At 39.8% G+C, this 21,016-nt stretch overlaps 2 protein-coding genes across 7 annotated transcripts in view; one reads left to right on the top strand and one right to left on the bottom strand.

Annotated features, from left to right (window-relative positions):
• Positions 1-6,896, bottom strand: part of PLS1 (plastin 1) — a 41,019-nt gene extending 34,123 nt beyond the window's left edge. For 2 of the 5 annotated variants that reach the window (XM_071437649.1, XM_071437654.1), the window contains exon 1: positions 6,760-6,896. The gene's annotated coding sequence lies outside the window, so the exon portion shown is untranslated. Of the gene's footprint in view, positions 1-1,254; positions 1,415-6,282; positions 6,469-6,759 lie in introns of those variants that run through there. The other 3 variants (XM_071437650.1, XM_071437651.1, XM_071437652.1) reach the window with 3 other exon arrangements.
• A 42-nt stretch (positions 6,897-6,938) lies between these two features.
• Positions 6,939-21,016, top strand: part of ATR (ATR serine/threonine kinase) — a 39,418-nt gene continuing 25,340 nt past the window's right edge. For both annotated transcript variants that reach the window (XM_071437633.1, XM_071437632.1), the window contains exons 1-18: positions 6,939-7,020; positions 7,683-7,774; positions 8,691-8,834; positions 9,397-10,286; positions 11,276-11,463; positions 12,673-12,867; positions 13,088-13,314; positions 14,093-14,245; positions 14,391-14,583; positions 15,182-15,441; positions 15,841-16,031; positions 16,136-16,236; positions 16,554-16,725; positions 17,383-17,550; positions 18,171-18,365; positions 18,712-18,897; positions 19,355-19,447; positions 20,855-20,985. In XM_071437633.1, coding sequence (XP_071293734.1) covers positions 6,962-7,020; positions 7,683-7,774; positions 8,691-8,834; positions 9,397-10,286; positions 11,276-11,463; positions 12,673-12,867; positions 13,088-13,314; positions 14,093-14,245; positions 14,391-14,583; positions 15,182-15,441; positions 15,841-16,031; positions 16,136-16,236; positions 16,554-16,725; positions 17,383-17,550; positions 18,171-18,365; positions 18,712-18,897; positions 19,355-19,447; positions 20,855-20,985 — 3,638 coding nt within the window. In that variant the 5' untranslated portion in view covers positions 6,939-6,961. The remainder of the gene's footprint in view (positions 7,021-7,682; positions 7,775-8,690; positions 8,835-9,396; positions 10,287-11,275; positions 11,464-12,672; positions 12,868-13,087; positions 13,315-14,092; positions 14,246-14,390; positions 14,584-15,181; positions 15,442-15,840; positions 16,032-16,135; positions 16,237-16,553; positions 16,726-17,382; positions 17,551-18,170; positions 18,366-18,711; positions 18,898-19,354; positions 19,448-20,854; positions 20,986-21,016) is intronic.

Raw genomic sequence — 21,016 nt, 5'->3', positions numbered from 1 at the left:
TAGGAGATAACTTTATATTCTTTAATGAAAACTACTTCTGATGCTTTGGTGAAAACTTTGTCATCTTTTTTGCAAACATCAGAAATCAAAATTAAAAACAATAAACGTATCAAAATCTTGGGTTACAACAATTTATCTTTTTTGATAGCTTGAGCTTGCAACAGGAGCAGACAACCCTAAGCATTGAAACCATACATTGCAATTATGCAACAAAGTCATGAGTTTAAAAAAAAGTTTAAAAAAAGATATATCCAGGTATTTCTATTAAAACAATGAAAATCTAACATTTTATTCATCTGCTGCTAAACAATGCATAAAAGTGTTCATGATTTTTGTAAATTAGAGGTTTTGTTTCCTTTTTATAAGTATCATGAAAAAAATCATCTTACAAAATAATGCTAGCTTAATAAAAACCTTTACAAAACAAAAAATGATAGTTAAAAAAATTATTTGTTGCTTTAAAATTAATTACCTGAAGTCCCATAAGGTGAGATAGATACAATTATACAGTTAACCAGTATGTACTTGCTATAAAGAACAATACCTACAACACAGAAAACACTGTAAGCTGGATCACCTTTGTCATGAGCCTCTTTGCTGAAACACTGAATTCACATTTGTTTTGTTTCAGCCATTTTAAGTTGTCCCACGATTCAGTGACAATTGTTTACTCTGACAGCCTGCAGTGAGATTCCAAAGCTGCCAGATTACAGTCCAAAGCCTTTCCAAACTGACACTTTCAAAAGAAAATGTTAATATTTCTTACACCACTCTGAAGTTTTAACACTTGTTCAGACTTTGAGAGTAGATTTTCACATATTTGGCAAATGAAATACAGAGCCAAAAAGTGACTCTTTGATGATAAGATGATGAACTGTGATCAACAGATAAATCAGATTGTTGGTAAATCAGCTCTTTCACAAGGACAAAACGTCTTTGGAGGAGATCATATAAAATAAGCATTTTATTTCACATAATACTTTATGTTTTGGATTTTAAGTTAGCTACAAGTATATACCAAAGGAATCATCCTACTCCTGCTGACCTTCACAAAAACTCAGTAACTCTGTCACATTGTTTACTGTCACTTTACATGATGGCAATTAATGAAAAATAACTCCTATTTCTAAGTCTCCAAAATTAATGCTTCTGAACATTACTACCCGATATTTAAATCCCTGTTTTTAAGTTTCTAAACAAGACACAGAAATATTGTGCTGTCACTGTCACTCAGCAAGTCAGTACCATGCTTACCTTCCCAAGCTTTCCCACTATTCCTGGTCTGTCTCCTGCTGGGTGAGGAGTCCAGTGGGAAGCAGCACAACTGAAGTGACATCTTAATGAAGCCCTTCTTAGGTGGCACACAGACTCTGGTCAATCACTCATCCAACACATGCTGATTTCCTCGGGGAGGGCTGATATCGAATAATCCCATTGAGTTTAAATGCCTCCATCTTAATTTACTTAGGAAAAAGCAGAATGGCAGCTTAAAGAATAAACTATATGGCAGAAGGGTCTGTTCCAAGATTTACCACACAAAAAAAATTCAAGAGGGAAAGCACGAGGAAGTTTTGGAATGCAACCAAAATGTGAGTTTCTATTATTATAGATAATTTCTACTTTCCCCAGGGCAGTCAGTCTATCAGAAAGAAGCTCACTAAAAAGCCCAGTGTGGCTGACCCAGTAGTTGTCTTTCACATAGCACAAGGGCTGCCATTTCAGGGTGCAAGCACCTTATGAAAACAAACACAACAGGAGTGCCAGAAGTAGGGATTTGCTCTGGCATGACAAAAAACAGGTCTTGTGCTGCTGCCAAGCTTCTCTTGGGAGCAGCTTTGGTAGGAGGTGACCAAAGCACCTTGCCCATGGTGAAGAAGCCAATCTCTGGTTTGAGTTTCAAGCAAAATGGTCAAAGATCCTGGAAATTTTAGGGAGTGCACACATTAGTTTTAATTACTTTTTTAATCTCTGGTAATAGCAGAATAATGAAATCCCTTTTGAGAAATCAAAGATATAGAAGTGTTAATGATTAAGATGAACAAGATACCAGCTTTTAGAAGAATTTGTCCAATAGGTCTTGCACTAGTGAATTAGTTACCTCCATATGCAACACCAAGCAAGTGACAACTAACTCTTCTAAAAAAGAGGGAATTATTGATATGATTTAAATTATAAGTAATTCTCTTTTTAAAAAGAAGAAATTATTGATAAAATCTAAATTTATGTGCTTCTAATACTTTGTAATGTGGGATGTGAAGAATATTCTGCCCCATACAATTAAATACGCAGCCACAATGAAGTGGCTGATAAGGGTGATGATAAGTACAATGAAATATATCTTAATATTCAGTTATTTCGCATTGAATACATCATATTGCCTGGAAAGGGAGGAGGGAATCCTCACTAGCTACAATTAAATATATCTTGACTCTATAAATCAAGCTTGGAAGGACTAGAGTAAAATAATCAACTCAATGGAAAATTGTAACTTCATACTACTTTACACTGCTTTACCTTTAGGCTATGAAAGAAAGAATTTCATTTCCCTTTGTTATAAGGTAATAAATTAGTGCAAAGAGAAGCAGTGGGGCATGTGCAAACACAATGGGAGGAGATGTGCAGTTATAAGAAGAGCTTGATAAATCAGCAAGACAAAAACATTCCAAACTATAAAAATTCTGGAAAAGAAAAGCTATCAGAGAACACCTGGTTTGAGAGAAACAAGTGAGTCCTGAATCTTCGACAGAAACAAACTCTTGAAATCGCATTCAAATAAATATAATCTTGCTGAGAACATATGACTTAGTACTTCAGCTTTTCTACATGTCAGTGTTTTTAATCAGTCTATTCAAGCACTGATTATTGACAAGATGAAAGGATGAATACACTAATTGAACAAAAGTGGGAAATACTGGATCCAGCTCTTTTTTTTTCTCTCTAGTGACTATTATTATTAAGGAAACATCTGCCAAGAGAGCCCTGAAAGTGGGTTGATAATCCTTTTCCCACCCAAAGCATGCATGGAGAAGCACACATTTTGCTTTATGCATAATTTATTTCTGAGACCTCGCAATACCAATGTCTCTGATGAGCTATTGTGATGCAGTACCTTTATTCTCCTTGGACACCTGTATGTAAGAGCAGTAACCAAGTACACACCTCCACATAAAAACCTAGGAGTTCATCAGGCTACATTTAGAAGTAGCAAAACAATCATGTAAATACCAAGGCCATGGCTAACACTTAGCATTCCCTGCATTTGATCAGATCAATCAAATTCTCCAAATTACTAAATACTGTATTTTACATTATCAGTAGTATATTAGTAGGCTTGTTCATAGAAAAAACATGAATAAAGGCTTGCAGGACTAGGACCTGTCAGGATTACATTTAGAAGTCAAATAGATTTTAGTGTTATATGTTTTCTTTTTCCACTTTTTTCCCCTCTTGTACCTGTTAGTTTTTGCTTAGCTGGATGTACATAATCTGCTTTTAGGTTTCTGGCTCACCTGTTGTCCTTACCACAATTTACTGTTCCCATTTTTCACTCTTTTGTTTAATCATCAGATGAATATTCAGGGTGACACATCATTTCAATCTGTGCCACTTCATTCCAGCCCAGTTGACTAAGCAACAGAGGCAGAGATAAAAGGCTCAAGGGCTGAAATCCACATTCTTGCAGTGCAGAGGAGCAGTGCCCTGTGTCCAAAGGTCAGGCACCTGCATGACTGCACAGGGAAATGTGCCTTGGAGCACTCACAGCCTCTTGGTGTTCCTGCAGCAGCCCTGCAGATGAGGAGCCATAAGCACACCCTGACACTGAGCAAAATTCCTTAGCCCAGCTCACAGGAGCCCCGGGCACCATCTCAGCTGCATTTCCCCCCAGCACCTGAGAGCTCTCAGCTCCTGAAGGCACCAAGGAACGAACACACACCTGCACTTCCATGCACTCCCTTTGTCTGCCCAAGGAACACACACCTGCGCTTCCATGCACTCCCTTTGTCTGCCTGCAGGACAGCTGAGATTGAACTGCAGCCACACCAGCCTCCTGGGGGAACAGCTCACAGACATCCACAGAGCACATGAGCCCCCAGAACAGTAATTATGCCTCAGAACTAAACAACAGAGGGAACAGAAGTACACTTAACAGTCTCTTGTCCTCTCAGACCTGCTGGTCCAATGTAGAGTCACTCTGCCTTAAAATAAGTACAATGACCTGCTGAAGCATGTGGTAAATAAATAATGAAAGCCAAGCAAGAGAGAGACCTGAGTGTGGAAGAATCATGCAACTATACAGTGAGAGGACTGTTCAAGTAGGGAAGAGAGCAGAAAAAAAAGAGAAAGAATTAAAAAACCAGAAACTAACAGCAGCTTTGGCAGAAATCTTGGTAGTGCTGCATACACTGAATTTGACACTTATTTGTACCTATCTGCATGAATTTCTTCCCCTGACCCAAGTACTGCAAGCTGAGCTCTGCTCATCTCAGATTCCTTTCACCAACATGAATCAGCTGCATTGGAGGAGAAAAGTCTCCAGGCACACTATCTTCATTAGCAATTAGCCACTCTCTTCAAATGCATGGTAACATGTCTGCTTCTCCTCCTCGGGGCCAAGAGACATAAAAGTGCAACACAATGACATATGAGAAAGAAACAAGAAGATGCTTATCCTGTGCTTAAGAAAAGCAAGAAATGAAAGCAGGTGTTTCAGGTGCTGTTTCCCTGGAGGGTCTATCAAACACTAGGGTGTGTGAGGGAGACTCCTTACATCTTCACAGCCCAATGAAGTTGTTATGGGCACTCTCATGTGGAGTCTTCCAACACCGAGGTAGCTGGAGAAACTCCATGGTATGGTGAGAAGTCAACAGATGGGGCTTTGCAACTGGGAAGTAAAATTCCCAGTTGAAAAATGGGAAGCAGAAGATTTCTCTGCTGATTTGTTAGAAGCACTTACTACAAAACAAAAAAATAGCCTGAATTACATGCTCAGTAAATGCTCACAGAAACTGCACAACAAATTTATGTAGCATTCTACCTGTGACAAATGAAAGCACTTCTACAATAACTATACTAATATGATCTCACTGTTGACTCCAGAGATTCCCATGCAAAAGCACTTTTTAAAATTAGGCACTTTATGTGCCACACCTATGTTTTATCAGCAAAAACAATCACCCTATGATTCAGTAAACTTAAGCTTATTTTTTAGGACAACAGAGTCTTCCTGAACTTCCTAATGTACCAACAGTATCCTGTCCCTCAGGGATGACACGGGAGCTTACATCAAACTGGCAAGCAGTACAGTTTACACCTTCCTTAGTGCGACTGTCATTTCAGTTTTGGAAATTTAAACTCAGAACACTGTTTTCACAATAATAGATACTTTAAATTGAAATAGTCTAGAAAAGTTTGCGTTCAAAACAACACTGATAACAAAACCCAGATGTACTTGGTCTTTCTTAAGCATTAAAGTTCTACTTAACAGACTACATATTGCTACATGGTTCCTGCTTTTTCTCTATGAATGGCTCTAGAAGGACTAATATCTTATTAAGTCAGCTAGTAGAAAACATTGCAATATATGCTGAAAAACAAACAAAGACCAAACCCAGTTACATTTCATAAAGTTTCTTGAAGTATTTTAGGTCCTTGCCAAGTTACCAGCCTTTAAAAGGTCAGCAGAATTCTATTGAAATGACAAACATGTATTCTGCAGGACAAAAACAACCATCTCTGAATGAAACATTAGCAATAGGTTCCCGAAAGCATTCATCTGAAATCGTTCAAGTAACTGAAACATACGTGGGCTGTTTTACATGCAAGCGACACAGCCCTAGCACAGTGGAAACAGGCAACAGAATTATCCTCCGAGAGGATTTTATTTCAACCCAGAAAGAACGCTAAGCGAAGTTCATAAACAAATACAGAAAGAGCCGGAGCTCCTAATGACAAAAACAAAGCTCAGAGCTGAGTGTGCCCTCGCGTACCCTCTCTGCGGTTCGCACCTGCCCATGACTCCTTATTTTATCCTTTATTCTCCCGAACGTGCGGGACTCGCTGCCCAGGTGGGGCCACACGCTCCCGCTCAGCGCCCGATCGCGTCCCTTCGGGGTTCTCATCGACACCTTCCGTACTTTACACACGTAAACGTTCGCAAAAGAAACGTAACGAAAAGCAACATACGCTCAGAAAGTAATAACAATAACAAAGAAAGAAAGTCTGTATCTTACACGCGCCGCTCACCGCTACCTGCGCGGAGGAGCGCCGAGCCCGCTCACGTACCGAACGCGCCCTCCCGCCGGCCCCGCTCCCTCCGGACACGGCAGCACCCGAGAAGCGGCCCCGGTGGCCCCCGCGCCCCGCTCGCTGCCCACCTGCCCGCGGCCCGTCCCGCAGCGCCAGCGCCCCGCCGGTCCCGCCGCCACCTGCTGCCGCGGGGCCGGCCTGGGCGGGCGGGGCGATGCCGGGGGCGGGCCAGGGCCGCTCGGGGCCGCTCTCGGCGGGGCTGTCCCACACCTGACTCCCAGGTGCATCCCGCCTGCACGGGAGGCGGCGGACGGAGAGGGAGCTGCACCGGGCGCTCCCTTGGCACCGAAGTTTCCTCCTTACTGCCTCTCCTCGCCTTTCTTCCTTTCGCCCATCGCCTGGAGCCCCTATCCGCACTCTGCCAAGTGCCCGCCGGGGCCGGGTGGTCGCTCAGTGCTACTGCCGGACCGGCCGAGGCTCGGCGGGGTGCGCTCGGCCCCCGCTGGGTGTTACCTGTCCGTGCAGCAGAGCCCCGCTTGGATAGAGAGGTGTCCGCGGGAGCCATCAGGGACCGTCCCGGAGCCGCCGCGGCCGCTCCGTGTACAGGGACGAAGCGGTTAAACCCGAGCAGCGCCGCGGGAGGAGGTTTGGGCCTTGCCGGCCGCCGTCCCGCCGTGCCCGCCCCGCTCCGCGCCGCCCGATTCAAAGTGGCGCCATGGCGGAGCAGGGCCTGGGCATGGCCTCCATGATCCCCGCGCTGCGGGAGCTCGCCGGGTAGGACGGGCCCGGCGGCCGCCATGTAGGGCGTGTGTGTGCGGGGCTGTGCTGCGCTGGGGGAGGCGCGCCCGGCATGTGCGGCGGGGAAGGGGAGAAGGAGGTGTGCGAGGTGTCCTGCGGCCGGGCCGGGCCGGGCCGGGCTGTCACCTCAGCCGGTCCCTTCTCCCGCTCCCTGCCGGGGCCTGTCCCTCTCTCCCTGCCGGGTGGCGCTGACAGGTGCTGACGGGAGCGGCCTGGTGGTCCCAGAGCCCCGGCCTGAGCCTGAGTGTGCTGTGAACCCTCACTGAGAGCTCCATGAGCTGGAATTGCCGGGCTCCGCAGTTTTAATGGCAGCACCAGCACTGGAGCTTTGTATTGCAGTAGGCAGCGAGCAGATATGGAGGTACAATTGTATACTGAAATTGTGACCCTGCGAGCCCTGACTGCTGAGGGACAGGCCGGTCACTAAAACAAGAAAATTGAAAAAGAGCCCAAACACCTCCCCCCTCCCCCCCTCCCGCAAAACCTCTACAAACCACCAAGAAATCAATTTGTATTTATTTTTGAAGACTTCTAGAAGAAAGTCAGTGTTTAACATTAAGCTGTTGAGACAGACTTCCAAGTAATTATTTTGTACTTTAAAATTGGTAACATCAAAATATCATTCTTTTTAATTTTAGTGCTAGTCCAGAGGAATACAACACAGTTGTGCAGAAACCAAGACAAATACTTTGCCAGTTTATTGACAGAATTCTTACAGAGGTAGATGTTGGTAAGCATTACATTCCTATAATCTAAAACTGTCTTCTTTATACTTTAAGTAATTCCTGTCAAAAATAAAAGTTGAGAACCTTTAAAGAAAGTTTTAGTTGAATACAATACCATTTATTACTTAGTTTTTAATAAAACCAGTGATGCAGTATTTTCCATTGGGATGTGAAGTTCCCTATGTAAATAAACCATACACACACATCCCCAAGGAAGGAGGGGTGGATGCTGTGCAGGGTTATATGGATACAAATGCTCCCAACATTGAAAAGCAGGAGTGTCATGGAATTTCACTGTTCATGAGTAACACAGCTTGCAATTCTTAATATTCACATGTGTCTCAGAACTGAAATCTTGTCTGAATCTCAGATAATTTCTTTCTTGTACTAACTAACACTGGATAGGATCCCTGGGGGATCTGGATAAATCTGATATGATTCAGATACCTGTTTCAATGGAGCAACATTAGCTATGTCCAGTGTTTTGTTAAACCTTCTGCTTTCGTTAGCTGAATTTGCCATTTACAACTTTTTATATTCTGGAGCTTTGAAACAATTCTCAGCATTGTTTCTCTAGCAAGACTGTAAACCTCGGGAAATGTTAAGTATTTGCTTTTCTTCACTCAACACACAGCTGAATAGAATTTTAACTGAATGTTAATGCATTTGGGATTAATAATATTTAATGAGTAATTTATACTTTTCTTCATACCGTTTAGAGTCACATAGAGGGCTTACAATATGCACTCAATTACCTTCATAGATTAAAAAATCTACTCACAATAAATAATTTGAAAGGTTTAATACCATATCATAGTTTTTTTTATATATTTTTAAAAAATATTCCTCATAAGGTGTGAACAAAATTTTTAAAGTGGTTTGTTGCCATGCTGATTGGAATATTGTCTTATTTCTTTAAAGTTGCCTTGGAACTCATTAAGAAATCAGATTCACAACCAAGTTCTGTGATGTTGCTTGATTTTATTCAACATATCATGAAATCTTCCCCACTTATGTTTGTAAATGTGGATGGAAATCAGGAGGAAACCAAATGCAGTTGCATTGGTGAGTTGTTAAAAATGCTTATGTTGAAGCTTGATATTTTCAGGATTTAAATTTGCAGACAGTGGGATCATCCAAAGAAGAGAAAGGGGAAAAAGGCAGATATGTAAGTTCATCATTATAAATTTATGAGTGAATGTGATGATAGACTTTGAATATTGTGAATGGATTAACACTTGTGATAATGGAAATTTCTCAGGACAGACTTTGACATTATCCATTACCATTGCATAGATATATTATTATATGGTGTTGATGAGATATGCTCTACATGTATTCACTGCTTGGGGGTGTTTTTTTGACAGAGGAAAATGTCTGGAAATACCAGTGTAAAATGTGTGTCTTCCATTCCCAACCCATGTTCTGCCCCCTCTTTTCCTCTTTTTTCATGGGATTTGCTGAATAAATGTCCCAGTGAAGATTCTGTTTACTGAGCCTACAAGCATTTATCTCAAGGAGTTTAGTTTTAGTGGTAAGCAGTCTGCTCTTAGGGAGGTACTCAGTTGGAGATTTTAGTTTTTATAGTTTTTATCTTAATAATAAAGATTCTCTTTTATTGTCCTAGAATTTAGTAACTGGATCATAACAAGGCTTCTTCGTATTGCTGCAGCTCCAAACTGCAACGCATTGCACAAGAACATTTGTGATGTTATCTGCTCTTTACTTTTTCTGTTTAAAATGAAGAGTGGCTCCATTTTTGAAGCACTAACTAAAGACTTGCTACATCTTTTTCAAGACTTAATCATCTTGCATGAAAGAGATGCACAGAGGCATCTCTGGGGAGATGGACTGGTCTGGCCAGTGACTGTGCAGAGATTTTCCAGCAATATAAGTGACAACGTGGGATATTTAAGACTGGCACCATTACAGCTGATGGGTATGCCAAATATAGAACATTTGGAAGTTGTATTAATGTCTATTCTGACAAATATTGTTGCAGATATCTTCTTTGTAAGACAGGATATTATTCTCTGGGGGATAGGCTGCTCCTTGTTAGAGTATGGCAGTCCAAAAGTTAAAACTTTGGCAATGAAGTTTATAGTGAAGTTAATTCATTTAGGAGGACCTCCAGAACAGCTGGCCAGTGTTTTCTTCTCAGTCTTTTTTGAAATTCTACAATCAACACTTGAAATGGATACTGAGGAATCAGAACTCTTTGGAGAGCCACTCTTACTGTTGGTGAGGACATTGCTGCCTTTTGAAGCAGATTCTTACAAAAATATTGAACCTGTCTACTTGAATATGCTGCTAGAGAAGCTCTGCTCATGGTTTGAAGGGGATGTGTTTAGGTGCCTTCAGTCTGAAAAGCTGAAAACTGGTTTTTGCCACATGCTGCAGTATTTTCTGGAGTTTGTTCCAGCTGGCTATGAATCTGCCTTACAAATAAGAAAGACCCGTATCAGTACCATATGTAGAATTTTTGTGAATATTCTTGGAACTCAGGAAGAACAAAAGGTAGGTTTATTTTAAAAACTGAATTTATTGTGTGAATAGGTCATATACAAAAACCTATACCTATGCAAAGAAAAAAATCTAGGAAATGTAATTTTTATTTGCACATTTAGCTTGATACTCCTTTTTTCTTAATTGTTTCACATGTTTGTACAGGTCAGGGTTCTTAAACCTGTTGGATGTAGCTGGACTCCTGTTTTTCAGATGTATTAAACTGTCCATAAGCTATGCAGGCACAACTGTCTGTCCATAATGATAATATGAGATGGGAGTAAGGCCCAGAGTGCACTCATATGAGGGCAGCTTTTCAAGTAGTGTGCAGTAGTTTGAGATGCTCTTACTTTCCATTTAGTCATGTTTGTTAGGGACAGGTAGACAGAAAAGATTAAGTCAGAGTCAATGGTTTAGGTTGGCAGGGACCTTTAAAGGCCATCTAGTCCAACTCCCTGCAATAAGCAGGGACAGCTTCAACTAGATCAGGGTTCAGAGCCCCACCTAACCTGACCTTGAGTGTTTCCAGGGATGGGACATCCACCACCTCTCCAGACAGCATGTGGCAGTGTGTCACCACCCTCCTAATCAAAAGTTTGTTCCTGATACTCAACCTAAATAAACCCTATTTTAGTTCAGAAACATAACAAGGTTGTTGACAATGAGTTGTTGATGTGCTGAGTGCCTCTATTCCATACATTCATCTGTGTATTCTACCTGTTTGTTAAACTTTGTGTGTCTGTGTGATGGCTTTGGTAGCAAGGTATTATGCCAGGAACTACAGCTGAACAAGCTGCATCCTCTCTAGTAGCAGAACAGGAAACTTCATTGCTCATAAGAGCTTTCATCTTGTAATAAGGTTTTTTTGAATGGAAAGGTTTTTATGAACTATTTTACCATGATATTTAGCAATTTAATATTTTAAGTCAAAAGCAATAATACCACATCTTTAAGTAAGGCAGAGCATACATCATGGTACCTCTGTTGTTTGTCCATCCCAGTATCTGGTGAGTCCACTTTATACAGCATTAAAAACACAAACAGAAGAAATCTTTGAGGAGATTCAGCAGAACCAGCTGGAGAGCTCAGATACTGATGGGTGGAGCAGCAGCAGTGACGAAGTTCCAGAGAAAAGACGGAGACTGAGCCTATCCACAAAACATCCAAAGAAATCTCCTGCACCTTTAATGTATGGCACTTAGTAATTGCTTTTATAGTCATTTGCCTATTGAATAGTAATGACAACTTCTTGAGGCAGTTTCTTCTTAACAGATTGAAAGAGCTTCTGGGGAAAAAATCTAAATTATATTTTGAGGGATCAAAATCTATTGGTGATTTTTAAGCTAAACTTTATTAAAGAGGCTGTTTTGAATGTGTTCAATGAAAGATATTTTCATTTTTTCACACTGAAAACAAAGCTGGGAGCGTACCTAGTGTGACAGAATTGTGTGTGGCTGTGGTCTTACACTGGATGTACTTAAAGCAGGTCTAGTTAAGTTATGCTCAGATGAACAAAACCAATTCTCAGTCTCTGCTTGTGCTGTGCTCCCTGATTATCTTGGACTTGTGCCAGCAGTTGACCTCTTTGTCTTTGGGCACTCAAAATTGCCTTGGGCATGCTGCACTCCAGGTGTGGGCTTGTGATCAGCCTTCACTCTTTGCGTACAGCCCAGGGTGTAGTTGACCTTCTCTAAAACAAGGTCACACTGCTCTAATATTCCACTTTTCCACAAGCCTGCTGGGTCATTTTCTCCAAAGCTGCTCATTACTTAGTTAGCTCTCAGTCTGTTCTATTGCATCGGGTGTTTCTTTGCCAGTTGCAGGACTTGTCATACAGACCTTCACAAAGCTCTTGTCAGCCTAACTTTGTAGACAGTTGAAGTTGTGTGAAAAAGCAGCCACTTTTCTCCACAGAGCTGCCTGTCTCACTGTAGAAGGGAATCGTGTGCATGATTTTCCTTTCATAAATACATACTGGCTGTTTCCAGTCACCTTCTTGTCCCTCATGCAGGTAGAAATTAATTCAAGGAAAACTTTTTCCATAATCTTCCTAGGGTGTGAGATTAGGCTGACAGGCCTATAGTTCTTTGGATTCTCTTTTTGTGCCTTTCTCAATGATGGGTGTAACATTTGCCATTTTATGGTTGCCAAGACCTTCCAAGGACTGTAGAGTTACATGTTTGTAGCCTTTCAGATAAGTCTGATAAGAGTCATACTAAAATTCAGAGTAGGATCTTTTAGGATCTTTTCCTTCCTAGAAACACATTTAAGCTAAAGCTTCATTTGGTGTTTTCCTAATCCTATATCAAATATGGATTAGCTCTGGTTTTGCTATGATTATTTATCTTTTCTGAAATAAAGTGTGTGTTGGAAAATAATTAATATGGTCAAATTACAGACTTAGCCCTGTAAACATGAAACTGAAGAGTGCTCTGTGGAATGCCATCACTAAGAAAGCTGCATCCTTAATATCTGTCCTTGAGGAAGAAGTTCTGCCAGGGGATGTTCTCCAGCCTGTGGAAGGGATCGCTGTGATTCTGCGATTGGCTGCTCTGTGCATCGTTCATTGCTCTCCCCCAACAGATTCCAGCAGGTAAAGGACCAAGGGGAAGCTGGGACCAAGAGTCTCTTGTAACTCTCGTTACAATTTGTGTAATGTAATGCTTGTCTGTGTCTCAGGATCAGTAATCAGTACTGGATGGGTCCTGTACATTTTGAAGAAGTGCATTTCCTTACTAACTTGGCTTACAAGCAGTTAATATTCAATATTGTTTGTTGCATTTGTTGCATTGATGTGATTTCTGTTTTAACAGTAAAGAGCATGGAGTGTCTCATCCATGTAACTCTGATACGTGTAAGAATACTCCAAGCTCCTCAGATTCAATGGTGAATATACAGTTCAAGTGGATTTCCTCTGATTTTACCACAAGACTAGTGAAAGTCTGCAGAAACCTGTTAGAGGCTGCTACACAGATTGTTAATCTAGAACAAGTGATTGACAGAGTAGTAAAAATCTTTGATGCTTTGCTATATGCTCAAGGTAAGAAACCCTTCAAGATTGTCTTGTATTTTGTAAATTAGGAATTCATCTGACTGTATTAAGTCTGTTTTGGTTGAGATGCTGAAATTATTAATCTTGTGCTAGTATTCCAACTCTTTTACAAAAAAGGTTAAGTAAAAAAAAAATTATTTTCTGTTTAGAGACCTTCATTTGCATTCCTTTATGAACATCATTTACTTCTTTTTGTCTGTACTTCTATTGATTTTTATCTGATCAAGAGAATATATGGGGATAGTGAAAATACATAAAAAAGGAAAAAAACTTTAGCAGTTTTCTTTTAAAGACACATAGAGGCAGCATAATTTACTGTCTTTGTTCCACTCAACAATTTCAAAGGTTGCAAACAGCTTCAGCAAACATGGCATGCATGGTACCAAAAATATTGAGTACTTCCATGTTTTTTAAAAGTAACTACTAGGATGGAGGACAGACTCAGTTACCAAGACTGAAATGTTATTGTGAGTTCAGGCTTACCAGACACCCAGAAGTCCAGCTGAAAGTCTTTGCACAAATCCAGAGATACCAAAGTTATATTAATTCTGCTGCTCGTGTGTTACATTCTGTCATCTGTTTAATGAGATTTTTAGGTTATTCTGATTTAGCACTACATGATTTATTATTACATGCCTAAAAAGTATGATATTAACATGGGGGAACAGTGATACTAATCTTTGTTGATAGAAAAAGTAATATTTTGTAGCAAATTAAGAACATAAAATGTTTTATAAATGTTTGTTTTGCTGCTTCTTTCCCCTAGTGAAAATTCCACTGAGTGATCAGATTCTCGATGACTTATGTGGATTGCTGTCTCTGCCCTGGATTTACAGCCATCCTGATGATTCTTCTTTCAAGCCATCTATTTGGGGGTTTGGTCCTCCAGTTTTGAGTCAAAAAACTGCACAGAGTTTCTGTAAGTATGTTAAAGTATATAAAGCCTAGTTCCACTTCGGAATGATTGTTCTAAAGTAAAATTATTTTATTTGCCTTCTTATGATGAGTGATGGTATTAAAAGTTTAAATCAAGTAATTCTTTGCTTTTTCTTTTTTCTCTTTAGCACCCCAAACTCAGTCACACTGTGTGTTCCTTCTGACTCTCTTCCCAAAAAACATTCATCTGGATTGGAGAAAATCAGTTTATCACTGGGCATTACAAAGTCACCATGAAATAATTCGGGCTACTTGTGTTAAAGGATTCTCTCTCCTGCTTCATCCTGTGCAGTCCTGCAGCGTGATTCCCAGAGCTCTTTTGTATGTATTAATGCAGCTTTTCTGTCTTTGTGCAAGAAGAAAAATGGGCAAATAATAAATGGAGCATAAACATAAAAATAAATGTTCGTTTCATACGAAATTTGCTAGATCTTGATTTCAGAAACCATCAGCTATCAACAGGATAGGTGCACATGATGATGTCTGTGTGACAGAATAATGTTCACTTACTATGTCAGTATGCAAGTTCCTTTGCTAGGTGGAGACCCTAATTTAAATTAGGAGGGGAAGGGAGATATCTTTGTCAGTGAAATCCATCTTGTATTTGTCCATATGTCTCTTCAAATCTTTGCAGCTTCTCTGGTTTTTTTTATATATATCTTAGTGTCTTCTGTCCTTTTGTGTTAGTCTTCAGTTTCTTCTTTACAGCATGCCAGCCTCACCATGCCCAGTGCTGCTTCAAACATTTAACAGAACATGAGGGTGATCTGAAAAGGACAAAGATGATTTAGTGACACAGAGCATCCTTAAGCTGTCCTGATAGTACTGGCAGTGTAGTTAGAGAACTCAGACAATGTAGAAAAACTAATTTCTAGGTAAATGACCTATTAAAACGATTTCATTTTTGTTTCCATTTCAGAAATCAAATCAAAGATGAGTCTGAGCTAGTCAAGGAGGCTTGTGCTGCTATAGTTGGGAAGTTATCTTGTTGTCTTTCTGGTCCATTCCACCTCCGACCTTCCTTAGCAGACTCTGCTGTAAAGGATGTTACTCATGATATTTTGTGTAGCAGCCTTACTGTGACTTCTGCTCTAGGAAAAACTTCTTCTGTGCAAGCCTGTGTTTTCAAGCCCTTTTTCATTCTACTTGAGAGCAAAGCACCCAGCTCAGTAAAGCTAGGTATGTGGCTTTACCTTTAGTAACATTTTACTCTTCCATCTGAGGTACTAAGTCATTATATCTGTACCTTTCTCCATTCCTTTTATTCTGTGTTGGGTTTTTAGTAGTTCTATTGATGTTTGAAGTGTTGTATTTCAATTGATATCACTGCTGATATTTAATGTTGTCAGTGGTGTTCTTTTTAAGCTGCCTTGGCTTAAATTTGGTCTATGGCTATATCTAAAACTGTAATACTTGATAAAATCTGAATTTTAAATATCTCCTCTGATTTCACAATATTTATTCTTTTGGTTAAAAAAGTAAAGTGTGCTTTTTGGTTTGTTTGCCTCACTCTTTTGTGCACTTCAGTAGATTTGAAAAACTATTAAAAGCATGTTTTTCTTCCCTCCTCCAATCCAGCATTTATAGAAAATATACCTCATCTTTGCAAACACCTGGATTTTAATACTGATGAGTCCAGTGTGAAGTCTCTTGTTGGGTCTTTATTAAATCTAATGGAAGATCCAGACAAAGATGTAAGAGTGGCTTTCAGTAAGTGCATAAAGAACATACTAGAATCCTTAGACTCTGAAGAAGGATTCATAAAAGAGGTGAATTCATGTTTATTTTTGGGTTTTGTTCCTAACTTACTATGGTTTTGTTTCACTAGTGTCAAACACTAACATTGATGTGTTTTTGTTTTCCTGTGTATCAGCTGTTTGTTTCAAGGATGAAAGAAGCCTACACAAATGCCAAAATGTCAAGAAATAATGAGCTTAAAGATACCTTGATTCTCACAACAGGAGATATTGGAAGGTATTTTTGATAGTATGTTGAAAATTGCCAAGTTGTGTCGGTTTGTGATACAAAGTGCCCTTTCTTTAAGTGTAAGATTACTTATTTTGAAGTCATCCTTTCCCCAGTCCATTGCAGCTGTTTAGAGCTGTTGATTCCTGTGGAACATTCCTCATTTTCTCATTTTCTTCTGCCCTGTCACAGGAAGTACAGATAAGCCATGCAGATACAAGAAGGACTCATTTTGCATGATGGCAATTGCATGTTCTTAAGTCATTTTATTACTGCGACAATTCCGTTTTACTTTTTAATCCTTTTTCTTCTGCTTACTTTGTAAGGGCATCCAAAGGAGAATTGGTGCCATTTGCCCTCCTGCATTTGCTGCACTGTTTGTTGTCCAAGTCACCTTCGGTGGCCGGAGCAGCGTACGCAGAGATCCGGGCCCTGGCAGCAGCCAAGGCCATAAAGCTGCAGGCTTTTTTCAGTCAGTACAAGAAGCCAATCTGTCAGGTAAAAAGGGTGTGTGGTTTAGAAAGTGCATGTCTTTGGGTTCTTTGTGTATATCTTGAAAATGGAGCTCTAGGTCAAAATTGCAATATTGCTCAAGGTGAAATCTCATAGGACAAGAAAGAAATTATTTTAAGGAAAAAGCCCTACCAACATTCAGGAAGGAATGGGAAATCTTTGACTTTATTGTGATCTCCCCTCAATAGTGTTGCTTCTCTGTTTTATTCCCTAGATGCTTCATTCTGAAGTAGAGGCTCTTGCATTCTGCAGTACTATTGCTGCAAGACACTATGGTTTAAAATTGCAATTGGAGTCAATATTGCACAAGCATAATTCTGCCATGATTGATTTAGGTTTTTTGTTATATCCATTACCTAATGACAGCAAGATCTGTTTAAAAAGAAAATTGTCAAAAGCAAACTTTTCTAATTTCGATATTTTTTTAGTAATGTAATATTTGAATCCAGGGTTGCAAAATTGAATGTAATTATTAAGTGGATGATAATCCAGTTCTGTTGCAAAGTAATAATCATAGATCTATGTGCAATAAATGAAAAAAAAAGACCAGTATGCATAAAAAGACCAGTAAAACTTTTGTGTTTAGTTTTAGGGAGTGAACAAGGGGAAAATAATACTAAATACCTATTTCTTCATGCTTAGTTTCTAGTGGAATCCCTGCACTCCAGCCAGATGGTGGTGTTGAGTGCTTCGTGCCAGGGCAATGAGCTGCAGAAAGAAACAGCTGCTCACCAGAGAGAAATGGCTCTGGACATGTTATCTGAGATTGCCAGTGTATTTGATTTTCCAGATCTAAATCGCTTTCTCTCAGTAAGTTGGTCATTCCTTTTTGGTATTTTGTGCTTGTGCAGTTCAATTTTAATCCACACTTTCTCTTGGGAATGCTGCAAGTGAGAGTGCAAATGCAGAGGAACAGTTTTATCAAGGAGTTAGAGGGATGAATACAGTGCCAATTCAAGTATGGTGGATAAGGAGCTAAAGTTTAGAATCCTCATTAAACATATTAATGATTTAGTGCACTTGGAGGCATCCTTTGAAAGGTGTGATTTTTGCATGGTGTCAGCTTTCTTATTTCAAAAGACAAAAACTACCTTTTTTACTTCTTTTAGGGTTTTTTACTTCTTTTGGGGTTTTTTAAGATTTCCTTTTGTGGAGAATCTGGATTGACACAAAAAATGCTAGCTCACTTTTTATTTACATGTTTCTTAGTATGAACTGGATGAAGCAGCTCCTGAAGTATTTGGTTCTATCTGCATTTTTGCTAGGTATATGCATTGTATTAAAGTTTTTCTCTGTTCATACCCATGGTGATCATTACGACCAGACATGTTTGTTGTGGTACTGACCCAAATGGAACTTAGCCTAACCCTGGGGTTTTGGAGGGTTTGTTTGTTTGTTGTTTACATTAACTGTAGTTCTTCATTTACCAGAGGACCCTGCAAGTTTTGCTTCCTGACCTTGCAGCCAAGGCCAGTCCTGCAGCCTCCACACTTATCAGAACCATAGCAAAGCAATTGAATGTGAACAGAAGAGAGATTTTAATCAATAACTTCAAATACATCTTCTCTCATTTGGTCTGTTCCTGCACCAAGGATGAGCTGGAGCGGGCACTGCACTACCTCAAGGTAAATTGGCATTTGCCCTGTTACACCTGCAGATTAGGAGCAACAGCTGATGCATAGTGACCTTTCTGCTGTACTTAAATTAAGGTATTGCAAAGCAGAGGTTGAAAAATTACAAATGCAGAAATCTTGTTCTTATTGCTTATAATCACTTCCATTAGCTCTGATAAATGTTTCTAAGATATTTTATGAACTTAGCAAATTCTAAAAGCTTGGTTTGTCTAACATTGAGCTGTTTGAAAGCTTTGACTTCTATAACAAAGCAACCAGAGCCCATTGCCTCCTGTCTCTCAGTGCTCTAATTACATTGTGATGAAATGAAGTGATATTTCTTTGTGGTTGAGTGCAGAATGAGACTGAGATAGAGCTGGGCAGCTTGCTGAGGCAGGACTACCAGGGCCTGCATAACGAGTTGCTGCTGCGGATTGGGGAGCACTACCAGCAAGTCTTCAATGGTCTGTCCATACTGGCTTCATTTGCCTCCCAGGATGATTCCTATCAGGGACCTAGGGAAATAACTTCACCAGAACAAATGGTAAGGACATCAAAATATTCATGCTCAGTTCTTTCAGTAATTTCTTTTTGGCTGTTGTGAGAGTGAAGACAATTTGCCGTTCTCTGAACAGCACTTACTTCAGGGCAAAAGTGCAAGAAAGGCTGACATCTCCTATTAAGTGTTTCTGTAACAGAGAGATCCATACCAAGTATGCATAAAACTAAATCAAAACAAAAAGTGCCTGAACAAACCAACATCAGACATGTAAATCCTAACATCCTACAAAACAGCTAGACCCACAGTCTAATAGGGATGTCTGTCAATAACACTGATATTTCTTAAGTAGCCGTGTATTTGGAATTCTTCTCATATGTACTTCAGAATTAGCATTTCATACCTGCTTTTTAATATCTTAGGCTTTGAAATGTGTTAATTGTTTGGGGTTTTAACTTCTTGTAATTATTTGGGGTTTTAACTTATTTTTTCCTCTCCATAGGCTGATTATCTGCAACCTAAATTGCTTGGTATCTTGGCTTTTTTTAACATGCAGTTACTGAGTTCCAGTGTTGGCATTGAGGATAAAAAAATGGTGTGTAAACTTAATTTTGAATATTAAAACAAAAATAAGCAAGCACTGTTATAATATTCCAGATTTACTTGTGTGATCATGCAACTGTCATGGGAATCTCAAAGATACTAGGGTCCCAAAATAATTCTTTAATGGTCTCACAGAGGGTAGGACTTCTGTGTAAGCTCAAAAGTTCTTGATTTCTTTAATGGTCAGGTAGATAACGATCAGATAATAATGACAGATACATATTTCAGTCAGACATGGTGTATGCAAGGAGTCAATCAACCAGGAATTACAGGGGAGAAATCCAAGGGTATGATTTTTAGTGTGTGAAACAAACACCAGTGGGAGGATGAGGGAATGTGGGAGAAAACTGGAATTACTGCATGGGGTTATATAAGGACACCAAAGGGTAAAGAAAAAAGATGGAAATCCAAGAGATTAGTTTTGGTTCCCACAGAACAGCTCCTTTAAGCTTTGCAGTAGAGTGCATTTAGAGAAATTAGAGCTCACAGCTTGAGACAAAGTGAAAATTCTACTGTAGCAGTGCTTCCAACCACAAGGCTGGCCTTTCAGCTGCCTCACAGAGGGACTGTAGATGATTTCTACAGGAAGTTTTCAATGCTAGAATGTACATAACCTTTGTGTTGACAGACTGTATTTTCTCTGGTGGTTTTTTTGATTTTCAGATATTCATGTTAAAATGTTCTCATTTTCATAGCCCCCTTTCTGCATGCTTTCTGAATTTCCTAATTTGTACAGCACTTCTTTTGCTGCACCTGCTATTGTTTCTATCTTCTGTTTTTGTTCTTGCTGAGTTTCCCCTTGCATGACCTTTTCTCAAGCTCAGGTTTATTCCTGTGTTACTGATCTGTCATGCTGGACATTTTACTACCTTGTTTGGTGTAATGTTACTGTGACTGAAATATCTCCTGCATCTCAGTATTTCTCTTCTGTCTTCCATTGACAGCTGAGCTATTACCTGTTCCCTGATGCTTGCCAGTCACTTCTGTGAGCAGTTGTATGTCAACTCTGTTGGGGTTTTCTTGGTTTGATTTTTCTTTTAAATGCAAGTTTGTTTATTTCCTCTATATTTCCTAAGCCTTCTCTTTTCAGCTATATATCTATATATAGTTAATCATGTCTTATAATAGACATCTGGAATCATTAACTCCTTGGTGTCTGCAGTTCTTCCCTCATGGTCTGTCAACAGCCTAGATAATGTAGGGTTGTGTAACAATCTTGTCATTAGAGATTCACCCCCTTTTTTTTGCTAAACCGAAATTCTTTATTAAAACATAAAATTAATTTTGATGTCTTAAAGTATGATTTCTTAAGCAAGGGTAGCCCGATTTTAATAGAAAATATAACTCCTACATATTTTCCTGAGTATCTAGTACATTAAAATGACTTTAATCTGTCTAGGCTTTAAACAGCCTGAGGTCTTTAATGACACTCATGGGTCCCAAACACATCAGTTCTGTCAGAGTGAAGATGATGACCACGCTGAGAACAGCTCTGAGATACAAGGATGACTTCCCAGAACTGTGCTGCAGGTGAGCTGATGGTGTACCCAAACAGTGACAT

The sequence above is a fragment of the Agelaius tricolor genome, unplaced genomic scaffold, assembly GCF_023055355.1.
Source record: "Agelaius tricolor isolate 1412-34295 unplaced genomic scaffold, bAgeTri1.0.p SCAF_12, whole genome shotgun sequence".
NCBI classification, from domain to species: domain Eukaryota; kingdom Metazoa; phylum Chordata; class Aves; order Passeriformes; family Icteridae; genus Agelaius; species Agelaius tricolor.
Note: the sequence above shows the minus strand (reverse complement) of the source record. Positions and strands in the feature narration are given on the sequence as shown.